This window comes from Rhamphochromis longiceps, linkage group LG3 (assembly GCF_057381845.1).
Source record: "Rhamphochromis longiceps isolate RC_006_pf linkage group LG3, R_longiceps_female_GT1.1, whole genome shotgun sequence".
In the NCBI taxonomy this organism is placed as follows: Eukaryota; Metazoa; Chordata; class Actinopteri; order Cichliformes; family Cichlidae; genus Rhamphochromis; species Rhamphochromis longiceps.
In genome coordinates this window covers 11508430-11531448 of record NC_140559.1, presented here as the reverse complement: position 1 = coordinate 11531448, position 23019 = coordinate 11508430, and the positions used below count along the sequence as shown (strand labels likewise).

Below are 23019 nucleotides of genomic sequence, written 5' to 3'. Positions count from 1 at the left end.
TGCGAACCAGAATGGTGATGGACTCCTGGAGAGCTCCGTGTTTTGGAAGGCAGGGCTCTAGACTAACTTTTTGCCATGCGCGTACCGGTACGCCTAACTTTTTAAAGTTAGGCGTACCGGCACAAAAGTTAGGTGCACACAAATTTTATAATAATTTCTATAATATAATGTGTTTTTCTGGATACACTGTGCTTTTTCAGCATTCAAAGATTGATGACACCGTGTCAGAGCACTGGCTATGAATTTCAGAAGGATCAGGCCTTAACTTAACAGAAAAGTTAGCTATAGTTCTTTTCCTATTACAGCTACATCCACTTCTGTCGTGCCTAGGCTGCTCACTAGGGCTGGGTATCATCACTGATTTCTATAATCCATTCGACTCCGGTTTTCAAAGTCCCGATTCGATTCAACTTAGCCTCAGACAGTCAGAAATATTATAATTCTGATCATTTATCAGTACTGACTTCATCAGAATTGTGAACATCACAGCAGATGCCTTTGTGTGAAAGTAACTGAGAATAAAACACAGAAAAACATGAAGGAGATTTTCCTGGTCTGGCTTTTTATAGCAGATAACCTTAAAAATATTCTACAATGTTCTGCATATAAAGTTTAAATTTCTTCAGTATTGAACAACAGAAAAAATAGGCTTTCTTGTCCCAGGTCATTTAAGTGAAAAAAGAAAAAGACAGCAGCCACAGCGCTGTAAACAACGGTAGACTGGTGGGTAATAAGTGAATGAATAATACAGAAAACAGAGATTGGAGACGGGAAACTGTTCTTGAAGTACAGAGAGCGAGAGAGAGAGAGAGCTAGCTGTGCATGAAGTGTGATTTTAATAATAGTGTTACTTGAGTTGTTTGTTATGTTTGTTTAAAAATCACTCTATTGCCTAGTGAGTTGTTTCACTAACGGTTTTCAGTTGTGTTAATAAACCTTATGTTTTTCTTCTTATCTAACCCCCTGGTCTCTGGGCTCATTTATGTTACGTCCGCTGTCGCCTAGCAGAGCCGGGTCGTAACACCGGTTGTGTGACATGTTTTTAAAAAGTAACTAAGTAACTAATTACTTTTGAAAATAAGTAATCAGTAAAGTAATTGGTTTACTTTCTTGAAGAAGTAATTAATAACTAAGTACTATTTTCAAGTAACTTGACCAAAACTGCTTATGTGCATCTGCCAGTTGTGGTTCTTAATAAGTTGAATCCCGAGCAGGTGATCTTCAGACAGAACAGCAACAACAACAAAAAAGGAAACACAAAACAAAGGCATTGTAGAAATCTCAATCAGGTTCCACAGAATCCCTTCCAAATTTTTCTGTGGTGCGACTAAAGAAAAATATTTGGTTGCACCTGTGCGACCAACTGTTCGGGTAGCAAAAAAAAAAAAATCTGCAGCCTTCTCTGTGGTCAACAACAGACACACATTTTGCCCCTATCGTGGACTAAACCGATCAGAGATAGTAAGGGGCGGGACCTCTCTGATTGGCCGTGGTCCAGTTGAAAGTGCAGGTGGAAGTGGGAGGTGAGTAGCTTGAATAAAGCGATATCGATTCATTAAATCCTGAATCGACTTTTAAATATAACTGTGTTTTGTCAGAACCGCCAGATTCTCAGATTAAAGCTCACAAAACCACTTCAACAACAACCAAACAGCAGATGAGAGCAGGTACACGGACTCCACACAAAGACGTAAACACAGAACGGACCCGACGCATCAGAATCAGCTTTGTCTTTCTCGGCTTTCTCACCCGACGGCCCGCAGACGGACACGCTGTCGGAGCTTAGCAATCCTGATGCGTCCGGTCCGCTGTGATTACGTCTTTTTGCGCTGATTCTAAGCTGCAGGTTTTGTCTCTCCAACCAAAATTCGCCGAGCCAGCAGCAGAAGAAGCAGCAAACTGCGCTTCACATTTGATCAATGTTGTCATGAATTCCCTCTGACTTTTGCTGTTTTGCTTCCACCACGATAAAAATCACACTTCCTGCACAGCTCTCTGTGTGTACTTCAAGAACAGTTTCCCATCTCAAATCTCTGTTTTCTGCATCATTCATTGGCTTATTACCCACCAGTCTACCGTTGTTTACAGCGCTGTCTTTTTCTTTTTTCACTTAAATGACCTGGGACAAGAAAGCCTAATTTCTGCTGTTCAATACTGAAGAAATGTAAACTTCTTAAAATTATGCTACATTTCAGAATATTGTAGAATATTTTTAAGGTTATCCGCTACAAAAAGCCAGACCAGGAAAATCTCCTTCATGTTTTTCTGGGTTTTATTCTCAGTTACTTTCACACAAAGGCATCTGCTGTGATGTTCACAATTCTGATGAAGTCTCATGTGTATCAGTACTGATAAATGATCAGAATTATAATATTTCTGACTGTCTGAGGCTAAGTTGAATCGAATCGGGACTTTGAAAACCGGAATCGAATGGATCATAGAAATCAGTGATGATACCCAGCCCTAGTGAGCAGCCTAGCCACGACAGAAGTGGATGTAGCTGTGGGTAATAAGAAAAGATGAAAAGAACTATTGATAACTTTTTCGTTAAGGCCTGATCCGTCTGAAATTCATAGCCAGCTCTGACACGGTGCCATCAGTCTTTGAATGCTGAAAAAGCACAGTGTATACAGGAAACACATTATATGCTGCAATAAATGCACTGCCCAAGTGTCCCCTCTCCCCACTGCCTTTCAGCAGCAGACAGCAGCAAACAGGTCGTCAGAGAAGGCGATGTGATGATTAAGTTCAACATTTTCTACAATATTGACAAAGCACTTTAAGCACAAGTTTGTTAGTTAATAATTTACAAATCAATATTGTCTGTATGGACTTCAATTCCCCCCCCCTAAAAAGTGCAAATGTAAAACTGCGGTGTTAAGCGATGCGGTTGAAAAATTTCGGCGCACCGGTGCAACCCTGGCAAAAAGTTAGTCTAGAGCCCTGATATAGTGGCAGAGAACTGGTGGAGAACAAACAGGTCCTCACTGTCCTGTATGTCCCCCATCACTGATTTCATCCCAGTAGATGTCTTTCTGAAAGTGCAGAGCTGAGTTTAAGGATATAATCTACCCATTGTTGTCATCGTCAACACCCTGTACAGCTACCTGAATGCGACTCCAACAGAGGTTTTACCTGTTCACTGTGACAGCCAGTGGGCTAGCCTTGCTTTCCTGTCGCCTGTCTCTTTCAGGTGTCTAGTTGGTGGAGCTGACCCAGTTTCAGATGCAGCACACCAGTAGGCCAGTCCCCAGTGTGTTATAAAGAAACTCTGACTGAACATCCAGGTCTCCTTCTTCGCTCCTTATGCTTCCCTGGGTGATCGAGAACTTATCCTGACATGGTGCATTCAGCCATGGATGTCGCACCACTTAATCTGTTTTTAGGTTTCTTTACTTTGTTCCATTAAAATATCTTATAGCATATTAAGCCTTTGTGTGGTCTCTCTCTTCCTTGTCACATCCTTTGAGCCAGGTTGTGCAGTTATTTTGGTCTGATAAGCTTTCTAATGTTTCATTAAGAGCTCTGTACTACCTTGTTAGATTGAAGGCAGTGCTGTCCGTGTTATATTTGTCTGGATAAATTGGTGACTTGTAGACACAAGGTCAACTATGGTGTTCCACAGGGTTCAGTGCTAGGACCAATTCTGTTTACATTATACATGCTTCCCTTAGGCCAGGGGTCTCAAACTTGTGGCCTGCAGGTCACCTGCAGTCCATGTCATCCCCACTTGCGGCTCACATATTGACGTGAAGAAACATTTTTAAAATTATTCAAAAAATGATTTAATATGGATGCAATATGAGCAGAGTTTTACAGGCATAGCGCTAAAGAATGTAGCCTCATGGCTAGGGATGGGTATCGTTTAGGTTTTATCCGATACCGGTGCCAAACCGGTACTTTTGAAACGGTGCCGGTGCTCAAACAGTGCTCAAACCGGTGCTTGAAGAATGGAGAACAAAAACTTTGTCCAAAAACCTCTCATGTTCGGCTGGTTTTTTGTAAAAAGATAACAATGTTAGCCTTTTCTGCAGCTATAGGGCATATATGGTATCACTCTTGGCTGGAAGCAGTGCTTAAACAATGGAAAAAAACACAAACTTTGCCCAAAAACCTCTCATGTTCAGCTGGTTTTTTGTAAAAAGATAACAATGTTAGCCTTTTCTGCAGCTATGGGGCATATATGGCATCACTCTTGGCTGGAAGCAGTGCTTAAACAATGGAAAAAACACAAACTTTGTCCAAAAACCTCTCATGTTTAACTGTTTCCCACTTTTTCTTTGGTCATTTTAGCCTTTTTGGCCAGGGTGAAGGGAGTATCTGCCATCAAACAAGAAGACAGCCGCATGTAGCTATGATGATGTTTGCTAGTTCACCTTACATGCATTAATGTAATAACGTGGTTAGCCTACTCAACATAAATTACACACGAACAACATTAAGCTACTCACGCAGAGAAGAACGGCTGCTGCTGCATCATCATCCTCATCATTCCTGCTACACTGGCAGGGCTAGGGGCCAGGACTCTCCTCTTCGGGTTTTTGGGGGATGTTGCTAACTCCGATAACAGGCTGATAACAGGCAACCCACCCGCAGTAGATGTGCTCGGTGTGAGGTCTCGCAGCAAGCTATCAAATACGGCGCATTTCTCGGCCTTTAAAAATAAACGCTATGCGTCGCCAGGAGTTTCATCGGATTCGAGGTGTTACCTCCTTTGACAGTATCACAGTATCAGCTTAAAGCACTTGTTGCAGGCTGCTGAGTTTGCATATTTTGCTGTGAAGTACAGCCAGACTTTGACCGCTTCGCCTTGGGCATTTTTAATCTGTAGCTCTGCTCTAAAAGAACGTACGTACCTGGACCCGCCTACTATCCTCGAAACGTAAAATGATTGGCTAGAATTCAAAGTGTATCACATCTCAGGAAAAAAAAGCACAGAAATGCTGCTTTTTGGTCTGGTTACTACCGTTTATGACAGAATTATGTGTGTGTGAGCGTGAGGTAGGGGGAAAAAGGAGAGTGAAAAGTACAAGGTGCCACCCATGAAAAGCGGAAGAGGGAAGCTTGTAAATACACTGCAGTCATTGAGTCTGTCCATCATAGTCTGGTATGGTGTCTCCCTGCTAAACAGTTGACCTGTCACACTGCTTCACATTGCTAGATATAATTGTACATTATACACTCTGTGGTATTCATTTCTGTAATCCTGTTTTTTATGTATATAGAATTATTATTTTGTTGGTGCCGTTTACATGTTGTTGTGTTTTACACTGTGGTGCTTCAGAGACACCATCAACCGGAACCAAATTCCTTGTATGTGTTTGCACACACACCGATAAACGCGACTCTGAAAGAAACCACTGCAGCCAGCGCAGAGCACCACACAAGCCCAGATGTAAGTAAGCTATTAAAACTCGACTGTACGCTGTGTTCACTGCCTCCAAAACAGAAAAGTTGGGACAGCCTTTCAACTTTCCAACAGTAGATTTTGACTATACCGCTCTACCACGATAGAGCATGTTGATGGTGTCATCTAGCTGCACCTGTTTTGGTTGAAAGCATTGCAGCGGCTGCAAGCAATATCATATGCAAATTATGTTCATGTTTCGGAACATGAGGAAAGCCAAAAACTGCGCTTCCTCCACTTCTGTACCATTGATTCATTAATGTTAAATTCTCTCACAGCTGCTCTATTCCCATGTTGTTACAGTATATTAATGACTAACCTCGTATTGTGGATGGATTATCTCAGTTGTTCTCCTGACTGAAGTTTGGTCCGTTTACAGCATCCTGCCATGCGATTGCATTTGTCCCTAACCATCGGGAACCCTCATGCTAACTGTTATTGAGTGGAAAAGGGTTAGCGTTCATCCTCAAGCTTCACTGTGTTATGCTAACATAGCTGTGTCGCTAGCGATCAAAAGAACATCATTATATAGTCAAGTCAAAATTTATTTCTACAGCACATTTAAAAGACTAGTGTACATCAAAGTGCTTCACAATAAAACCGCATGCGGCCAGAAAAAGAAACAAATAGTACAATGATACTTAAAATTGCATTTAGTTGGTGTAGTGCAGACCCAATGAAATTCAAAGTGATTCGTTTCAAAAGCTAAGTTAAACAAGTGTGGTTTTAAGCATGATTTGAAGGATTGAATTGATTCCGATGTATGGATTTCGACTGGGAGATTATTCCAGAGTCTAGGAGCGGCAATAGCTAAAGCACGGTCACCTCTGGTTGTTAAATGAGACCTTGGTTGCATTAGGAGCAGTTGGCTGGAGGATCTCAGTGCTCGCCTTGGGTTGTACAGATCAAGGACATCAGTTAGGTAGCTTGGGGCCACGTTAGTTAGAATTTTAAAAGTGAGCAGAAGGATTCTGAAACCAATGCGATATTTGACGGGAAGCCAGTGTAAGTTAGCGAGGACAGGGGTGATGTGCTCATGCCTTCTAGTGCCAGTTAAAGGCCACACGCTTGATCTGGTATTGTCATCCAGTCTGGACGTGTGCATTACGGATGTACGGATGTACGGATGTACAGATGTACGGATCACCAGCTTCTCTGCGGCCTTTACTAACTCTACTTTTTATGATATCTACTGTAATACAGCTATATTGTTTGATGAACTTGCTAACTCCTTTATTTCAACATGCTCCTCGATTTCAGACATTGTGGCTCCATTAATGACTTAACACTGAAGGCCAATTACCAACCATGGCTGAATGAATCTACTCGCGCTCTCTGGCGGGAATGTCGCCGAGCTGAGAGGAGATGGAAAAACGACAAACTTCAGGTGTCCCTGGACATCCTGCATAACTGCCGATCAAAATATCAGAAGACTGTCCAAACTGCAAAAGCTTCATTTCTGTCAGAAATTATTACTAATATTTAAAATCTTCTAATCCCTGCTCTGCTGCTCAGAGGGATGCTCCCCAGCGCTCTGTGAAAGGTTCTGAAATTACTTTATAGATAAGATCTCAGCACTAAGGGCGCCATATCTGCCGGCAGTCTGAATGCTCTATGGCTTTTCAACAGTTTGAGCCCGTATCCTTTTCAACTTTAAAAGAAATTATTGATCGTTTGAGAAGCTGCAATATGCTGCATGACATTCTTCCTTCCCGCATTATTAAGGAAGCTGACCACTATTGGACCCTGTATCTTACTTTTAATGAACTCTTCCTTGTCATCAGGCTGAGTTCCAACTGCCTTCAAGCACGCAGTTGTGCAACCAGTTATGAAGAAAAGCCACTCTGACCCCAACGCTCTTTCACATTACAGGCCGATTTCTAAACTTCCCTTCATGTCTAAAATTTTAGACATGAAGGGAAGTTTTATATACCAGCTAGCCCAACTTCAGTAACCCTGCAAACGTCACTGCTGTTTAGTTTTCTGTCTTCATTTATGTTGGAAGTGATAACAGAGCTGTGTGTATGCCTTGCAGACGTGTTTCTTCACTGTGACCTCTGACCTCTGACAGGAGCTCAGAGAAACGCTGTCTCACTGCTGTGAACTGGTACTGTGTGAATAAAGCTGAGGTGACTGGTTCCACCCAGAGCACTACCACCCCTCCGTCCTTCCAACAGGCCTTCCACAGAAACTCCATCAGCTCTGTCCAAACACAGCTTGTTCCCCTTCAGAATAATCTAGAACCTTCTATAACACTGGTACCCCCTCAAGGACCAGCTGAAGATCATTTTAACAAGAACGTCTCCTGAGCTCCCTCCTGAAAAATCGCGACCTCACTGTGGTCTAACAGCCTGATTCTGGATGTTTTGTCTCCACCCACTATGGTCATGTGACCAGTAGAGTGACTACAACCTCCATCTGAGTCAGTGACATGTTGTACTGTCCCTTTAAGAGTCCTCAGGAGCACACTAACATATCTGCCCGTGTGTGTGTGAGAGAGTGAGTGTGTCTTAATCTGGATTAAGCGGACGAGTTTGATTGGATGGTACTCTGAACACACACACACATTAAAGAATGACCTTCATACAGGACATGGCTGTCAGAGGGCGAGCAAGCATCACTCTCACTCAGAGAGAGAGAGGCTGCCAACATCACTGCTTCAGTATTGGTCGTCATGAGAGCGATCAGAGCTGATCAGGGTTATTGATCAGCTGTGATCAGTTATCAGCCTTCACTGTAACAGAATCAGACAGACGTTCCTCCTGATGTTTGATCACATCGACTATCAGTAACTGAAGTCTGTGACTGTATTGATCTCTGAGTCCACCTATGACACAGCGAGCTGATTGGACCGTGGAACAGATCACCTGAGGATGGAGCTCTGAGCTCACAGACACACCTGGAAACAGCTGGAAACAGCTGTTCCTGACCTCAAACACACCTCTTCAGGTGCAGCTGACTCAGTCTGAGACAAACCAGATTTAAGCCGAGGTGCTGACCAACAGAGCTTTCATCCAATCAGAAACAGCCTGGGACGATCACCTGGATGCATCCAGGTAAGCAGACGCTCAGGCAGTGTAAGCATGTACAATGAGATTCACAGCACCTCCTCCCCACGTGTGGAGAGACAAAGGAGGCAAGGTGCAGAGTTCTGTGGTGCTATAAACATATGAACGGTCTCATCTTAAACAATGTCAGAAAATAAAGCACTCTGTGTGTGATCTCTGCTGTGAGTGAGCCCAGGAGCAGACAACAGGACGACTCTAACAACCCACCTGTGACAGGCAGGTACACCTGGACAGGTGGGAGCACCCTGCTGACATCAGGAGCTCAGGTGTGTTAGTGCTGTCCTCAGCAGGTGTTCACAGGTAAGCCCTCTGCTAACAAAGCTCCAATACTCATTGATTATAATCAATACATCAGTTCAGAGCTAAAACATCCTGTCTGCCCCGAGGGTCCCGCCCCACAGTTTGGAAACCACAGCTTTAGTTATCGATTAACCGGCTGCCCTCTGCTCAATCAATGATCAGAGTGTGGCTGATAAACGGACCGTTAGCACGATCGATCCGTGTGATCGATCAGTAATCAATAATCAGCTGTGCGCGTGCACAGATACCGTGAACACACAAACCGATTCGCGGAGACGCGCACGGATACCGTGGTACTGACCCCAGCTGGCGGCGGTCCGGCCCAGCAGCTCGTGCGTCCTCGGGTTCCAGAAGAATTCCCGCCACTCACTCGAGCCCTTCCAGTTGTCCTCCTTAGAGCCGGACATGATGGAGCTGATGGAGGTGATGAAAGACGAGGTGATGATGCGGCTGACGGAGCGCGCGGACACTCGCTCTCCGGGATAAACCCCTCCCCTTCAGCGCCCGCTGACGTCACCGCCTGGCTCGCCAATCGCGGCGCAAGGAGACCCCGCCCTCTGCGGGATTGACAGACCGTGACATCATAGACCGGACCGTGAGGGGGAACGTGACCGTGACGTCACTCACGTATACCAGAACCAGCAGCTGATCGACTGAGCAGACGTCATCACGCACGGCCAATTTATTAGAAACACCCGAGAACTGTAATCAGAATATTTAGTAATCCCCGAGGAAATGACAGTAACAGTACAAGTACTACAAATACCACAGGTTAGTATATAATTATACTGATATACTACACAAACTGCGTGTACAAATACTACAGGTTCATAAATACATGCATGTGTTAGTTATGATGATGCTGACTACATATTTGTTTGTAAATCACAGAGCAGCTGATTTCGTCAGAAATAATAAACCCAGATTCATCCAAACTGAAATTGTAGTTTTTCTTTTAAACACTACGACTTTACTGAAGTGTGATGTATTTAATGTAGTTACACTGTGACACTGGCTTTACTCAGTTTGTAGATGTTTGCCGTAGACTGTATTCAGTGTTCAACTTACAGTCAAAAATTATTAAGAAAAAAGAGAGCTTGTTTGGGGACTGAGACAGCGAAAGATGGCACAGTGTGGCGTGAAGAACATGTGGGGACCCGTCTCCCTTTCACCCCAATAGAAGCGTACGCTGCAGATGGAGAGCCAACGGCTAAGGCCAGGAGAAGTATCTCGAGTCGCCTTCATAGCTTCCTGTGTTTCATCACTCTTGACATGCTTCGTAGCATTCAAGAATGGACTATTCAACATGCACAGCAAATGGAGCATGTTCATTGGTTCATGGACCTCCCTGAACTAATGGCATTTATTGCAATTATCATCTTGCGGGGAGTTTACAGGGTTCCATCTGTAAATGACTGCTGGTCAGCAAACCTGGGAAACCCACAGATAATTGGAACTATGGCACGAAACCGCTTCCAAGACATCATGCAACACCTACGCTTTGATGACAAGTCCACCCGCAGTGATCGAGCAAAGACTGATAAGTTCGCTGCAATTTCCAGTGTGTGGGGATCATTTGTCACCAACTGCATCACGTGCTACAACCCTGGTCTACATATCACCGTTGATGAACAGCTTTTCCCATCAAAGACTCGGTGCTGTTTCCTGCAGTATATTGCAAGTAAACCTGACAAGTTTGGGATCAAGTTTTGGGTGGCTTGCGACCTAAAATCCAAGTACATTTGCAATGTCTTCCCATATCTTGGCAAGGACCCCAATCGTCCCACTGGGGAGAGACTTTCTGAAAATGTAGTAATGAGGCTGATGGAACCATTCCTAGACAAGGGCAGAAATGTTACCACGGACAATTTTTTCACATCGCTTTCACTTGCGCAAAAACTTCTTAGACGGAAAACCACCATCCTCGGCACAGTCAACAAGATTCGCAGGGAAATTCCTCAATCCACTAGACAGACAGATCGCAATGAATTCACCACTCAGGTATGTTGCAGGTCTTTTGTGGTTCTATGTTTATGTGTTTCATTGTGTGTAAAAGGGCTATGGAAATAACAATTTATCTTATTTCTTAGGTGTTTTCAACCTCTGCTGCCACGCTGACGGCGTATGCGGCCAAACGGAAGAAGACAGTCTAGGAGCACAGAACCCAGCAGGCTCTGGCGTTGACCGAGGATGGTACAGTTTCAACATGTTTATGTGACAGACGCGTGTTTTGCGTCTGCGGTCGGGAGTGCAAATTACATAATCTCTCTCCCCTCTCTTTTCACAAACTTTAAAGGGGCCGCTATACCTAGCAGACAAGGCTGAGCCTGGAACAGGCAAGAGCACAAGAACCTGGTCACCCACCTGAAAGGTTCTTTTAACAGAAGCCTTATCATAATGGCGTTTCATCTTTCCCTGTGAAGCGGCAAGGTGCTGTTTAGCCAGAGCGTTGGCTTGGTTCAACCGCTCACGGAAGTGCTTTACATAACTGCTTACATTTATTTCGAAAACTCCATGTGGGCTCAAAAACCCCTCTTTCAGAGCTTTGAGGGGTCCCCGTGGCCTATGGCCAAATACCAGTTCAGAAGGACTAAAACCAAGTGACTCCTGCACAGCGTCACGGGCAGCAAATAACACAAATGGAACTCCCTCATCCCAGCTCTTTTCAGACTTTAGGCAGTATTTGCGTAGCATCGTCTTTAAGGTCTGATGCCACCGCTCTAATGCACCTTGCGATTAAGGATGATAAGCAGAGGACACAACATGCTTGACACCTAGAGTGCTAGCCACTTGTTTGAAAAACTTGGATTGAAAGTTTGAGCCCTGGTCGGTCTGTATGACCTTTGGCAAGCCAAACACTGAAAAGAATGTTGTCAACGGCTTAACAACAGATTTTGCTGTAACCTTATGTAACGGGACAGCCTCGGGGAAACGGGTAGCTGCACACATGATCGTGAGAAGGTATTGCTTTTGTCGAGATGAAATATTATTTTACATCCATAATCCTTATTATTACTGTTGCATCATTTATGATTTATCATTGTTATCATTTCATTGACACATTTATTGAAACTGGTGAGGTTATATTAAAGTCTGTATTTCAGGTGTTAGCATAAGCACATAATAATCTTTCATTGCAGGTGCAACTGTAATCATGTTATACACATATTGCATAAGTAAAGGGTTGAAGCTCGGTTAAGTTAATTAATGGTTTGAAGCTACGGGCAGCGCGATGTCTGGCCGATCAATGGAGCAAAGTTCAGCTATTGAAAGGTTGCCTACATGTTTACAGTATAATTTACTACATGTTGCCTGTGTGCATTCAGCAGGCTGCACTGGAGTTTGCCTGGTAACAGATGATGTAGGGGGGGGGGGGTCGTGCACTTAGATTAATGACACAGACACATAGCCTGTCTGGGTAAACTGACTGCAAGTGTTGTTTAAGTCTGGACAAGTAGAATAACAGGATGCATCTGGAGGAACTGAAAGAAGAACTGTTCTGTTTTAGTGACGCGAGGTACTGGTCATCATAAGTATAAATATTACACCCACCTATTGTAAGGGGGAGATGGAGCCTGATGTTTTGCAGAGCCGATCTTCACCACATATATGTGTTTTAATAAAATAATTTGTGTTGACCCACTATGGACTTTCAGTCGTATGTCTCTTCCTCAAAATTCGAACCGCGACAGTTCTGGTGCCGAAACCGGTTTGAGGAGGGACTAATGGGGATTGGCTGAGGTGTAGTGGTGTCAAACAGACGGACAGCCAGGAGGTCGACTGAGTGATGGGCCCGAAATAGGAGGTAAGCACCACCTGTTGATTGATGTCCAAAGGTGCTGAATTGGAAATTAAGCTAAATTAAATGTTCACTCAGTAGAGCTTCTGATCTGTGTCCGTGGTCACAGGATAAAAGTTTGGGGAATATTTGACTGATAAAATTTATTGTTGTTAATTCTGGGTGAATTCTAAGTTAATGGGTTGTGTGGTTATGTTAATATGTTACGTGTTTAAGTTGATGTGTTATATTTGTTGACTGTGATGCCAGTCAGGCAAGTTTTAGTTTAGGGTATTTGGTCAGATTGACCAGCAGAACTGGGTTCAGGCATCAAGTAATAACTGGAGGGCTGAGAGCCCACAGTGATGCTTTTAAAACATGTAAACAAATTGATTTAGGACCGGAGCGCGGCTCCGATGAATGCAGTTGTGTTCAGCGTTTGGCACCGACCAATAGCCGCGGACGCGTGGTTATTTTTAGCCCGGAGTGGCCTTCCGCGGGGATTCGGACTCCCGTTAACAGGCTAGGCAATCTACGAGTGATTGCCTTTTTATACTGCATTGTTTGGGTGGAGGGTGAGACCCGACCGTGACCATTCAACGTGGCTGGCTTCTGAGTTTTAAGTAAAGCGAAAGGCATGGGTTTGGTACTAGGGCCGGACGTGGAGCTCCCTGGCAGCTGCGGGAAGCGGTTATAAATTAAGTAGGGCCTAGAAATCTGACCGCTCTTGGCGACGGCGTTCCCGAAGCGGGTGTATTGACCAGCAAGGCGCGGCCTGGGCTTAGATGCTTTTAAATTAGTTAAAAAGTTAGGTGTAATGCTACAGAGGTTGTGAAGAAGTATGAGAATACAAGGATAGGAGTAACTTGTTGAGAATAAGGAACCGTTGAATAACTTGTCTTGGCATCTGGTGTCTTTTGTTTGTCATGTTGATGCAGGCCTGAGTATATAAATAAAGTGTGAATCGCCTGTGTAAATTGCTTACATTGATTATAACTGCATGTGCTGTGAAAATGATTTAACCCTTTAGAGCCGGTCGGAGCGGGCACACTCTGTTTTGCGTAACTATTTTTAAATCCCGGTAGCTCTGCAACCATATAAGCTAGCGCAATAATCTTTTTTGCATATGAAACCGGAGGAGTTGTACTTACATCTGATGCCATCAGCTTGTCCTAGGTCACAGTTTCCTTCCACATATAGCTTTGCAAAAACTGCATAAAAAGCACTTGAAGCAACAAAAACATAATGTTCCAGAAACACGCTTTGCCGATCCGATCAGCTGTTCATAACACTTCCTACGTTGGAATAGACGTCAGCGCGAACTTTTGCATGTCCGCCATTACCTGCCCGAAGCCGGAAGTGACGTCATTTTCACGGAAATGTAGTCTTTTTTGCCATCAGGGCCTCAGGGCCTATACTCGTCTTTTTAAAAGTTATCTTTGACTTTATGACTTTCTTTGTCGTTTCTGGGATGCTTAGGACTCATATTGCACTGCTGGAAATAGTTTATTTTGATGCATATGCTGCTTTTTTGCAAATTTGCAGTATAATATTTATTTTTGTTTTTCCTGCAGTATATAAAAATTGGTGTATTTCAAAAATAAAACTATGAAGACACTCAAAATAAATTTCCTGTGGTAGGAAACTATTTTGTACAACTTTTTTGTATTTACAGTTTTGAGGGATAAGCCTCTTAAATTTCTCTAACTACAAATATATGTTAAAAAAGCAAAAACGATTTTCAATTTTTTTTGTAGTTTATTGCACTTTTTTGCAATTTATGTAATTACTATGCACTTAATGAATACATATTATTAAAATCTGGGCTATAATGGTTGTATTGATGTATAGCAACTTGAAATGCTCCCAAAAATGGCTCCACACCATGTAAAAATATAATATAAGCTCTGGCGGACTTGGTTCTATGGTAGGTCTTAAAGGGTTAATGCAGAAGCTGAGTGTGTGAGGATTGAATAAAAAGTGTGTTTGTGGTGTGTAGAAATCGCGGCAGAAGGATGTGAGAGTTGTTGTAAACAGTGAAGTCAATTGGGGGGTTGTGTTTGGTTTTATATTTTTAAAAAGTAGAGAAACTGCAGTATTGAGTCTGTGGCGCAGTTTGAGAAGTTGTGAAGTGCATGAGAGCCGCGGCCACGCGCTCTGTGTTGGTGAGAGAAAGAAAAGGTGGGGGCTGTGAGTGTGTGTGAGTTCCTGCATGACAGAGAGGAAGGAGAAGGAGGTCAGTTGATTTTCTGTGAAACAATAATGGTTAGAAATCCTAGTGATCAAAGAGGTGATAGTGAACTGAAAAAAAAAATAAAACTAAAACAGTGGTTTAGTGTTCAGGTAATGATAAATAAATAAACTTACTGGTGATCAAGCGGTGATCAAGTACTCAAGGATGAATGGAGGATTTGATTGCTGACTGCATGAGAGCTGTTGGGGTGAAAGGAAAATGAGGTTGGCAGAGTGAATTAACAGGTTAACGCATGCGTGTAAAAAAAAAAAAGGAAAACAAAAAGAGAGAAAGAGAGTGATGAAAGCAAAGAAAATAAAAGTGTGGAAGTGTGAGTGAGAAATTGTCTCCGACTGGGGAAGCAGTGATAGTAGAGGTCACCTTATTCCCCTGCTGGACACACAAAAGAAAACATGATTTGGAGTGTGGTGGATGAGAATAATTAATAACAACATGAAGGAGGTTTTTGTGTTCGCGGTTAAAAACAAATAAAGTTTCACCTTTGGGGTTTAAAGTCAGTAGAGTTCAAAACAAAATGAGCAGAGATGTGTTGCTTTAGGAGTGATGAAAAAATCTAGAGTCACAGTGACTAATGAAAGTCTCTCAGTCTGTCGATTACAGGTGGGGAACGGACCTGGATCAATTCTCCACGGGCAGCAGTCGGAAGAAAATTATAGGTTGAAATCCTTAGAAACAAAATAAAAACACTCAGCCAGAAGTTTTGGCTGAATTGTTTTGCAGCTTCCCGTCCTCATCCTGAACAAGCAAGCTCCAAGGAAGCTAATCTCTCCCTGAAGACACCAAGTGCAGTTTCAGAAGCACGAGCATGAACATCAACAGTGGACAGGAGTCCAAGAGACAATACCAGAGTTCGGAGCAGAGAGGTCCAGCAGCACTGTGGGCAAACGGCATCAGAAAGAGAAGAACCACCATCTAGATTGGATTGATGGAGATAAATGGTAAATGGTAAATGGTCTGTATTTGTATAGCGCTTTACTTGGTCCTAAGTACCCCAAAGCGCTTTACACTATACACAATCATCCACCCATTCACACACTGGTGATAGCAAGCTACAGTGCTACTGGAGATGCGTTTCCAGCAAGCTGCAACCTCACTGTGTGTGAAGGACTTTTGAGAAGACTGTCTGAGTTTGACATTTGCCATGTTTGGAGCGAGATGGCAATGAAAGAGACAGTGGGACAAAGAGAGACACGGGACAAAGCTGAAGAAAACTGACTGCCATTGGACTGAAAAGTGGGAGAGAAAGGAGCAGAAGAGGGCTGAGGCTGCTGTTTTAGTGTGGGGAGTCAAATTAGGTTAAGGAATTCGGGGAGACAAGCGACTGCCTGGAAGTGGAGGATTGACACAGTGTCCAGACCACCACAAAAGGGGGAGGAAGACAAGCACTGAGGTATGCAAGTGTACTGTTAGAAGAATGGAAAGTGACACGACACATGAAAATAATATGGATCAGAGATAACACAAAATTATACATAAAGTGTAACACATTAAAGGAGGGTATTTGTAGAAGGGGTTAACAATACTCAGTGTGGTTGCCGATGGTAACCTGCAAGCATTTGGGGTTTAGCTGTGCCTGACTATGACAGAGTTTTTCATTTAGATGTTTCTGAAACAAAATTTGGGGTTTTGTTTCAGAAAAAGGGGGAAGGTACATAAAAGGACACACAGAAACAGAAGATGTATTAACCCGACTAACACACACACACACACACACACACACACACACACACACACACACGTAATGAAATAATGAAATTCATTAGGATTAGCTCATTAGGATCAAACACAATTTTAAGTAGGCAATACTGTTACCATCATCCTGTCTGGTTTAGTGAGTGGGTTGAGAACTGATACATAGACGACTGAATTAGTATTATTTTGGGGAACATGATAGCAGGGTGAACAGAATCCTGCAGCCAGAGTTTAAATGAGTGAAACTAGCAGATTTTTGTTTTGTTTTGTTTTGTTTTGGGTTTCTGAAGGATGGGGAAGGTTTTACCATGGCACCAAGTTTTAGAGTTGGTATTTTTTCACTTATAAGAGAAAGAATATTCGGTGACAAGTCCTAAGACCCGGGCTTCTTTTTATTTAATTTTGTTTTAAAGCTTTACTTTTGATTTTTGATTTTATTTTTTGAACAGTGCACTGATTTTTGTTTGTGAATTTCTTTTCTTTAAGCAGATCTGCACATCGGGAATTAAAAGCGCTACACGTCGGCGAGAAAACTGTTGCAAGTGAGTTTCTCCACATTAAAATGGGCTCTGGACAAAGCCACTTATTGGGACAATTAAAAAATGAGAGTCCCTGCCTAAGAAGGATTCAGCGAGGTAATCCAATCTAAAGTTCTTGTTTTTCTTTTTGAAATGACGTCATTTTGCTGAGGGCGGAAATCTAAATGCGGCGATGGTTTCCACTATCAGCAAAGAAAGAAGGAATGAAGGAATGAATGAATGGATGAAAGACTGGAAATAAAAACAAACTGGGAAAAGCTGGGAAAAGCTGACAAGACTTGACCACGACTCAAGGTTAACCTCCACCTAGATAGGACAAAAAGGTGGATGAATTTATGTGTGTTTCTTTTTACAGGAGCAGAAAGATGACAGCGACATCTGAGGTTGCATGACGATTTAACTTTTAAATGCTACTTTCTGTGTTTGTGAATCTACCAGGGGGGTTGTTCAGGGGTTTGTGTTGCTCACAGAGATTACTGTGAGAAAGTGTGTATGCACCTGCGCAGCGTTAACATTTGCATTTTCTTCTCTACAGCATGACAGGGCTGGATGTGCTTTGAATATGTGATTTATAACTGGACAAGTAGTTAATGTTTGCTAATAATGTTTTCCTACTACAGGATTTCTGGGCTTATGTGTGAAGAAACGGTGTTTATAGGTTATGAGTTGGTGATGCGATTAAACTGTGGGAGACACATCCTGTCTTGAAAACAATGTGATTCTTTTTACAGGAAATGTTTTTACAGCACCTCTGGAATGTGGAGGGCTGACGCCGAACCCGAGATGGTCAAATGTGTTTTGCTAATGTTTGTTTTGCTTTTGTTAAGAGTGCATGTGGAGGATTCAGTAGAAAACAGACAAGTGACATGAGAAAACAAATAAGAGATGCAGTTCCTATGGAACAGTTTAATATGGGGCTCATAGTGATAAAACAAGGGGAGTGACATTGCTTAAGGAAAGTCACTGATTAAATTGGGGATAAAATAAATTGTGGCACTAATAGTGATTTAATGATTTGGGAAATCCTGAACATGATACTTGTCTGTTGTGCTGAATACTTTTTCACTCTCATGATCTATAGTTGGTTGTGAATAAGATGTTTGATTTAACAGATTTGTTTTCCAGGATACAGGTTGTAGGTGGAGCTGGGACTTAAATGAGCTTAACATGTAACTGCTGATTAACGTTTTTACACAGGGTTACAGGTTGGCAGGAGATTGTTTTAGAGATCCTTATTATTACTGTTGCATCATTTATGATTTATCATTGTTATCATTTCATTGACACATTTATGGAAACTGGTGAGGTTATATTAAAGTCTGTATTTCAGGTGTTAGCATAAGCACATAATAATCTTTCATTGCAGGTGCAACTGTAATCATGTTATACACATATTGCATAAGTATAGGGTTGAAGCTCGGTTAAGTTAATTAACCCTCCTGCCATCCTTTAAAAAACTCACACCCATCACCCTAGGGACCATTCTCAGCCACGCCATAAAAAGACCATATATCCATATCTTATTCCACTTTAAATTAGCCAACCTTGTAAAACTACTTCTCCCTGAAATATTCATGTAAAGTTTTAATTATATTTTCGTTGTTTTAACCCTTCAAATCCCAGTGTTATTACATGAGCGCCCTGTGTTATAAGCCCCAAAAACCAAAAAACGAAACTAAATATTTCCACAAAAAACCAGTTGAAGTAATATGTGATTGTCATTATAAGTAGGCCTTTAGATGGACCAAAGATTGGCACCAACATACATTTTGACCTGCCATTATTTTTTTGCATTTTTTTTGCAATTTAAAAATTAAAACTTCAAGGCCCTGAGTCTTCATTGACATCCAAGAAAAGAAGAAAAAATAAAATCATATGATGATAATTTGGGGTTGAAAAATAGCATTTATAATGGAAGTCAATGGGCAGAAAATGGTCCCCAGGGTGATGGGTGTGGGGATTTCTGCTGCTCAGCCATTTTAGGCTGATTTAAGGAATTCACACTGGAATATTAACATTGACAGGTAAAAACTATCCTGTGGCAAGTTTGGTTATATTCTACTGAACACAGTGGAAATGGCAGCCATTTAACACATAGCAGTGGCACAAAAAGGTCCCAAGAAGGCAGGAAGGTTAATGGTTTGAAGCTACGGGCAGCGCGATGTCTGGCCGATCAATGGAGCAAAGTTCAGCTATTGAAAGGTTGCCTACATGTTTACAGTATAATTTACTACATATTGCCTGTGTGCATTCAGCAGGCTGCACTGGAGTTTGCCTGGTAACAGATGATGTAGAGGGGGGGGGGGGGGGTCGTGCACTTAGATTAACGACACAGACACATAGCCTGTCTGGGTAAACTGACTGCAAGTGTTGTTTAAGTCTGGACAAGTAGAATAACAGGATGCATCTGGAGGAACTGAAAGAGGAACTGTTCTGTTTTAGTGACGCGAGGTACTGGTCATCATAAGTATAAATATTACACCCACCTATTGTAAGGGGGAGATGGAGTCTGATGTTTTGCAGAGCCGATCTTCACCACATATATGTGTTTTAATAAAATAATTTGTGTTGACCCACTATGGACTTTCAGTCGTATGTCTCTTCCTCAAAATTCGAACCGCGACACTTTCCTGATTTTGTTCTAGGTAGTGGACCCACACAGTCTACTATGACATTGACATTGTCCTCTCGCCACTGCTCTACTCCCTCTACACTTCAGACTGTGTGGCCACCCATGGCTCCAACACCATTGTGAAGTTTGCTGACGACACAGTGGTGTTGGGTGCCATCTCCAACAACGATGAGATGGCCTACATGGATGAAGTGAAGAATCTGGCATCGTGGTGCCAGGACAACCACCTCCAGCTGAACGTCAGCAAGACCAAGGAGCTGGTGGTGGACTTCAGAAGGGGTCAGCACAGAGACTACAAGCCCATTATCATCAATGGAGCTCCAGTGGAGAGGGTGCAGTCCTTCAAGTATCTTGGTGTCCACATCTCCTCTGACCTGACATGGGCTGCCCACATTCAGGTCCAGACCAAAAAGGCTAGGCAGCGCCTGTATCACCTACGACAACTGAGGAAGTTCAGGGTCTCTCCAGAGATCCTCAGGATTTTCTATACAGGCGCTGTGGAGAGCATCCTCACACAGAACATGACATCGTGGTTTGGGAACAGCTGGGTGAAGGACCAAAAAGCTCTCCAGAGTGTGATCCGTACAGCAGAACGCTGCTGCAGGATTGCTCTCCCCTGCTTCAGGACACCTACACCAGGAGATGCCGGACTAGAGCAGATACTGAAGGACCCGTCCCATCCTGGCAACAAACTGTTCCAACTTCTGCAATCTGGTAGAAGGTTCTGCATCATCCGGGCAAGGACAGAGAGACTCAAGAGGAGCTTCTATCCCCAAGCCATCCGTGCCCTAAACACACACACCCGCCCTCTCACATCAGAATCAGAATACTTTATTCATCCCGAGGGAAATTAGGGTTACAGCAGGCAGCACCCTAATGGCGCATGCGCACTTACAAAGGAACCTTCTGACCAACTTTACACAAACATCACATTGGGCAGACATGTCAGAAAGGTAGGCTGATAAGAAAAAACAACGAAAATACAGTGTCCTTCGGCCTATCAGGCTAAGTAAACAGTCCTCCAGCCAATCCAGGTGTCCTTGCATGGGATGGGAAGAATAGCCGTAACACAGTCGTTATCAGGGAGTGATTGTTCGGCTCCAGCCTTGGGCCTGCAGCTTGCGCCGTGATGGGGGTCCGCAATCTCAATGTTGATTTTGTAAATTTCCATGCGAGCAGCCCAGGAGAATTTTCAGGCTGCCCTTTAACACTCCGACGCTGGTCTCTCAATCTCCCGTTGGAGAGTCGCGAGCCTCCCCATGATGGTATCAAACTTCTGTTCCATGGTGTTATCATTCTTTTGATTCTGAGATCTCACAACTGCAGTGATCCGTTCCGCGATGTGTTCCAACTGTCGCTCAAGGGTCTCATTTTGAGCAGGCCTCTCTCTGATGTATCCCCCCATACGCTCAACGGTGTTGTTTTGAGCCTTCACAGCAGCTGCAAGCGTCTCCAAGGTGTTGACTATATTACGTTCGTTGTGAGAGGTTGCGCCTCGTTCCATTGCGATTCCAGCGGGCGGCCTTGGGGGGGTTTGAACAGCCAGTTCCGCTCTCTTATTTCTCCGATAAACCAGGGCTAAGCCAACTCCGATCAGCACGAACCCTGTTATCACGGTTCCGAATAGATAGATATCTTCAGCGTCCTCGATCGACAGTCCCGCCAGGCACATGATCCTCCAGTTCTGCCACCCGTCCGTCGTGTATCCGGCAGTGAAAGTCCCTGCAGGGCACTCGGGATCTCCCGAACCCAGGCTTCTCGTTGAGAAAAGGGTGTCAATAGCATTCAGAGACCAGTTGATCAAATCCATAATTCTCTTTTAGGTTTTAGAGAACGACAGTGGGAGGCTATTCCAGGGAAAGTAATGCACACAAGACAAGACAAGGACATAGAGGCTAAGCAGGGAAGATAAGGGTGAGGAGGAGAGGAGAAAAGTGCGACCGCCTTCGCTCTCAGCGAAGGCGGTCGCACTATAACTGACTGAGACAGGACTCTTCCAGACACTAAACCAAGGATTAATGTACATTTCAATTCCTTTAATTTTAAATATGTTTATATTGTCTATCCTGTAAAATAGTCAGATGTCTATTCATATTAATGTACAGAATTCACCTGCTTGCTGCTACTACTGCACATTCACCCAATGTACAGTGGGGCAAAAAGGTATTTAGTCAGCCACCGATTGTGCAAGTTCCCCCACCTAAAATGATGACAGAGGTCAGTAATTTGTACCAGAGGTACACTTCAACTGTGAGAGACAGAATGTGAAAAAAAAAAAAAAAAATCCATGAATCCACATGGTAGGATTTGTAAAGAATTTATTCGTAAATCAGGGTGGAAAATAAGTATTTGGTCAATAACAAAAATACAACTCAATACTTTGTAACATAACCTTTGTTGGCAATAACAGAGGTCAAACGTTTACTATAGGTCTTTACCAGGTTTGCACACACAGTAGCTGGTATTTTGGCCCATTCCTCCATGCAGATCTTCTCGAGAGCAGTGATGTTTTGGGGCTGTCGCTGAGCAACACGGACTTTCAACTCCCGCCACAGATTTTCTATGGGGTTGAGGTCTGGAGACTGGCTAGGCCACTCCAGGACTTTCAAATGCTTCTTACGGAGCCACTCCTTTGTTGCCCGGGCGGTGTGTTTTGGATCATTGTCATTGGTCTTGTATGTCTTCCATTTTCTGATGATTGCTCCCACAGTTGATTTTTTCACAAAAAGCTGCTTGCCTATTGTAGATTCACTCTTCCCAGTCTGGTGCAGGTCTACAATACTTTTCCTGGTGTCCTTCGAAAGCTCTTTGGTCTTGGCCATGGCAGAGTTTGGAGTCTGACTGTTTGAGGCTGTGGACAGGTGTCTTTTATACATCTGATGAGTTCAAACAGGTGCCATTCATACAGGTAACGAGTGGGGGACAGAAAAGCTTCTTACAGAAGACGTTACAGGTCTGTGAGAGCCAGAGATTTTCCATGTTTGAGGTGACCAAATACTTATTTTCCACCCTAATTTACGTATAAATTCTTTACAAATCCTACCATGTGAATTCATGGATTTTTTTTCACATTCTGTCTCTCACAGTTGAAGTGTACCTCTGGTGCAAATTACTGACCTCTGTCATCATTTTAAGTGGGGGAACTTGCACAATCGGTGGCTGACTAAATACCTTTTTGCCCCACTGTATATATATATATATATATATAATGTTCTTCCTCTACACCCCCCCCCCCCCCCCCCCCCCAATTTTTTTGCACATGTCGAGGAGCGTGTCAGGCTACATTTCACTGTGTGTTATACTTGTTTAACTATGCATGTGTCAAATAAAGAACCTTGAACCTTGAACC

At 43.2% G+C, this 23019-nt stretch overlaps 1 protein-coding gene across 1 annotated transcript; it reads right to left on the bottom strand.

Annotated features, from left to right (window-relative positions):
* Positions 1-20832: 20832 nt before the first annotated feature.
* Positions 20833-21480, bottom strand: LOC146672911 (uncharacterized). The gene has a single exon (XM_085401622.1). It carries the CDS (start codon positions 21478-21480, stop codon positions 20875-20877), a length of 606 nt encoding a protein of 201 aa, XP_085257748.1. The 3' UTR covers positions 20833-20874.
* Positions 21481-23019: the final 1539 nt, after the last annotated feature.

What these genes read in the sequence shown, in the direction of transcription:
- LOC146672911 (XM_085401622.1), bottom strand. Translation starts at nt 21,480, where the DNA reads ATGGATTTGATCAACTGGTCTCTGAATGCTATTGACACCCTTTTCTCA.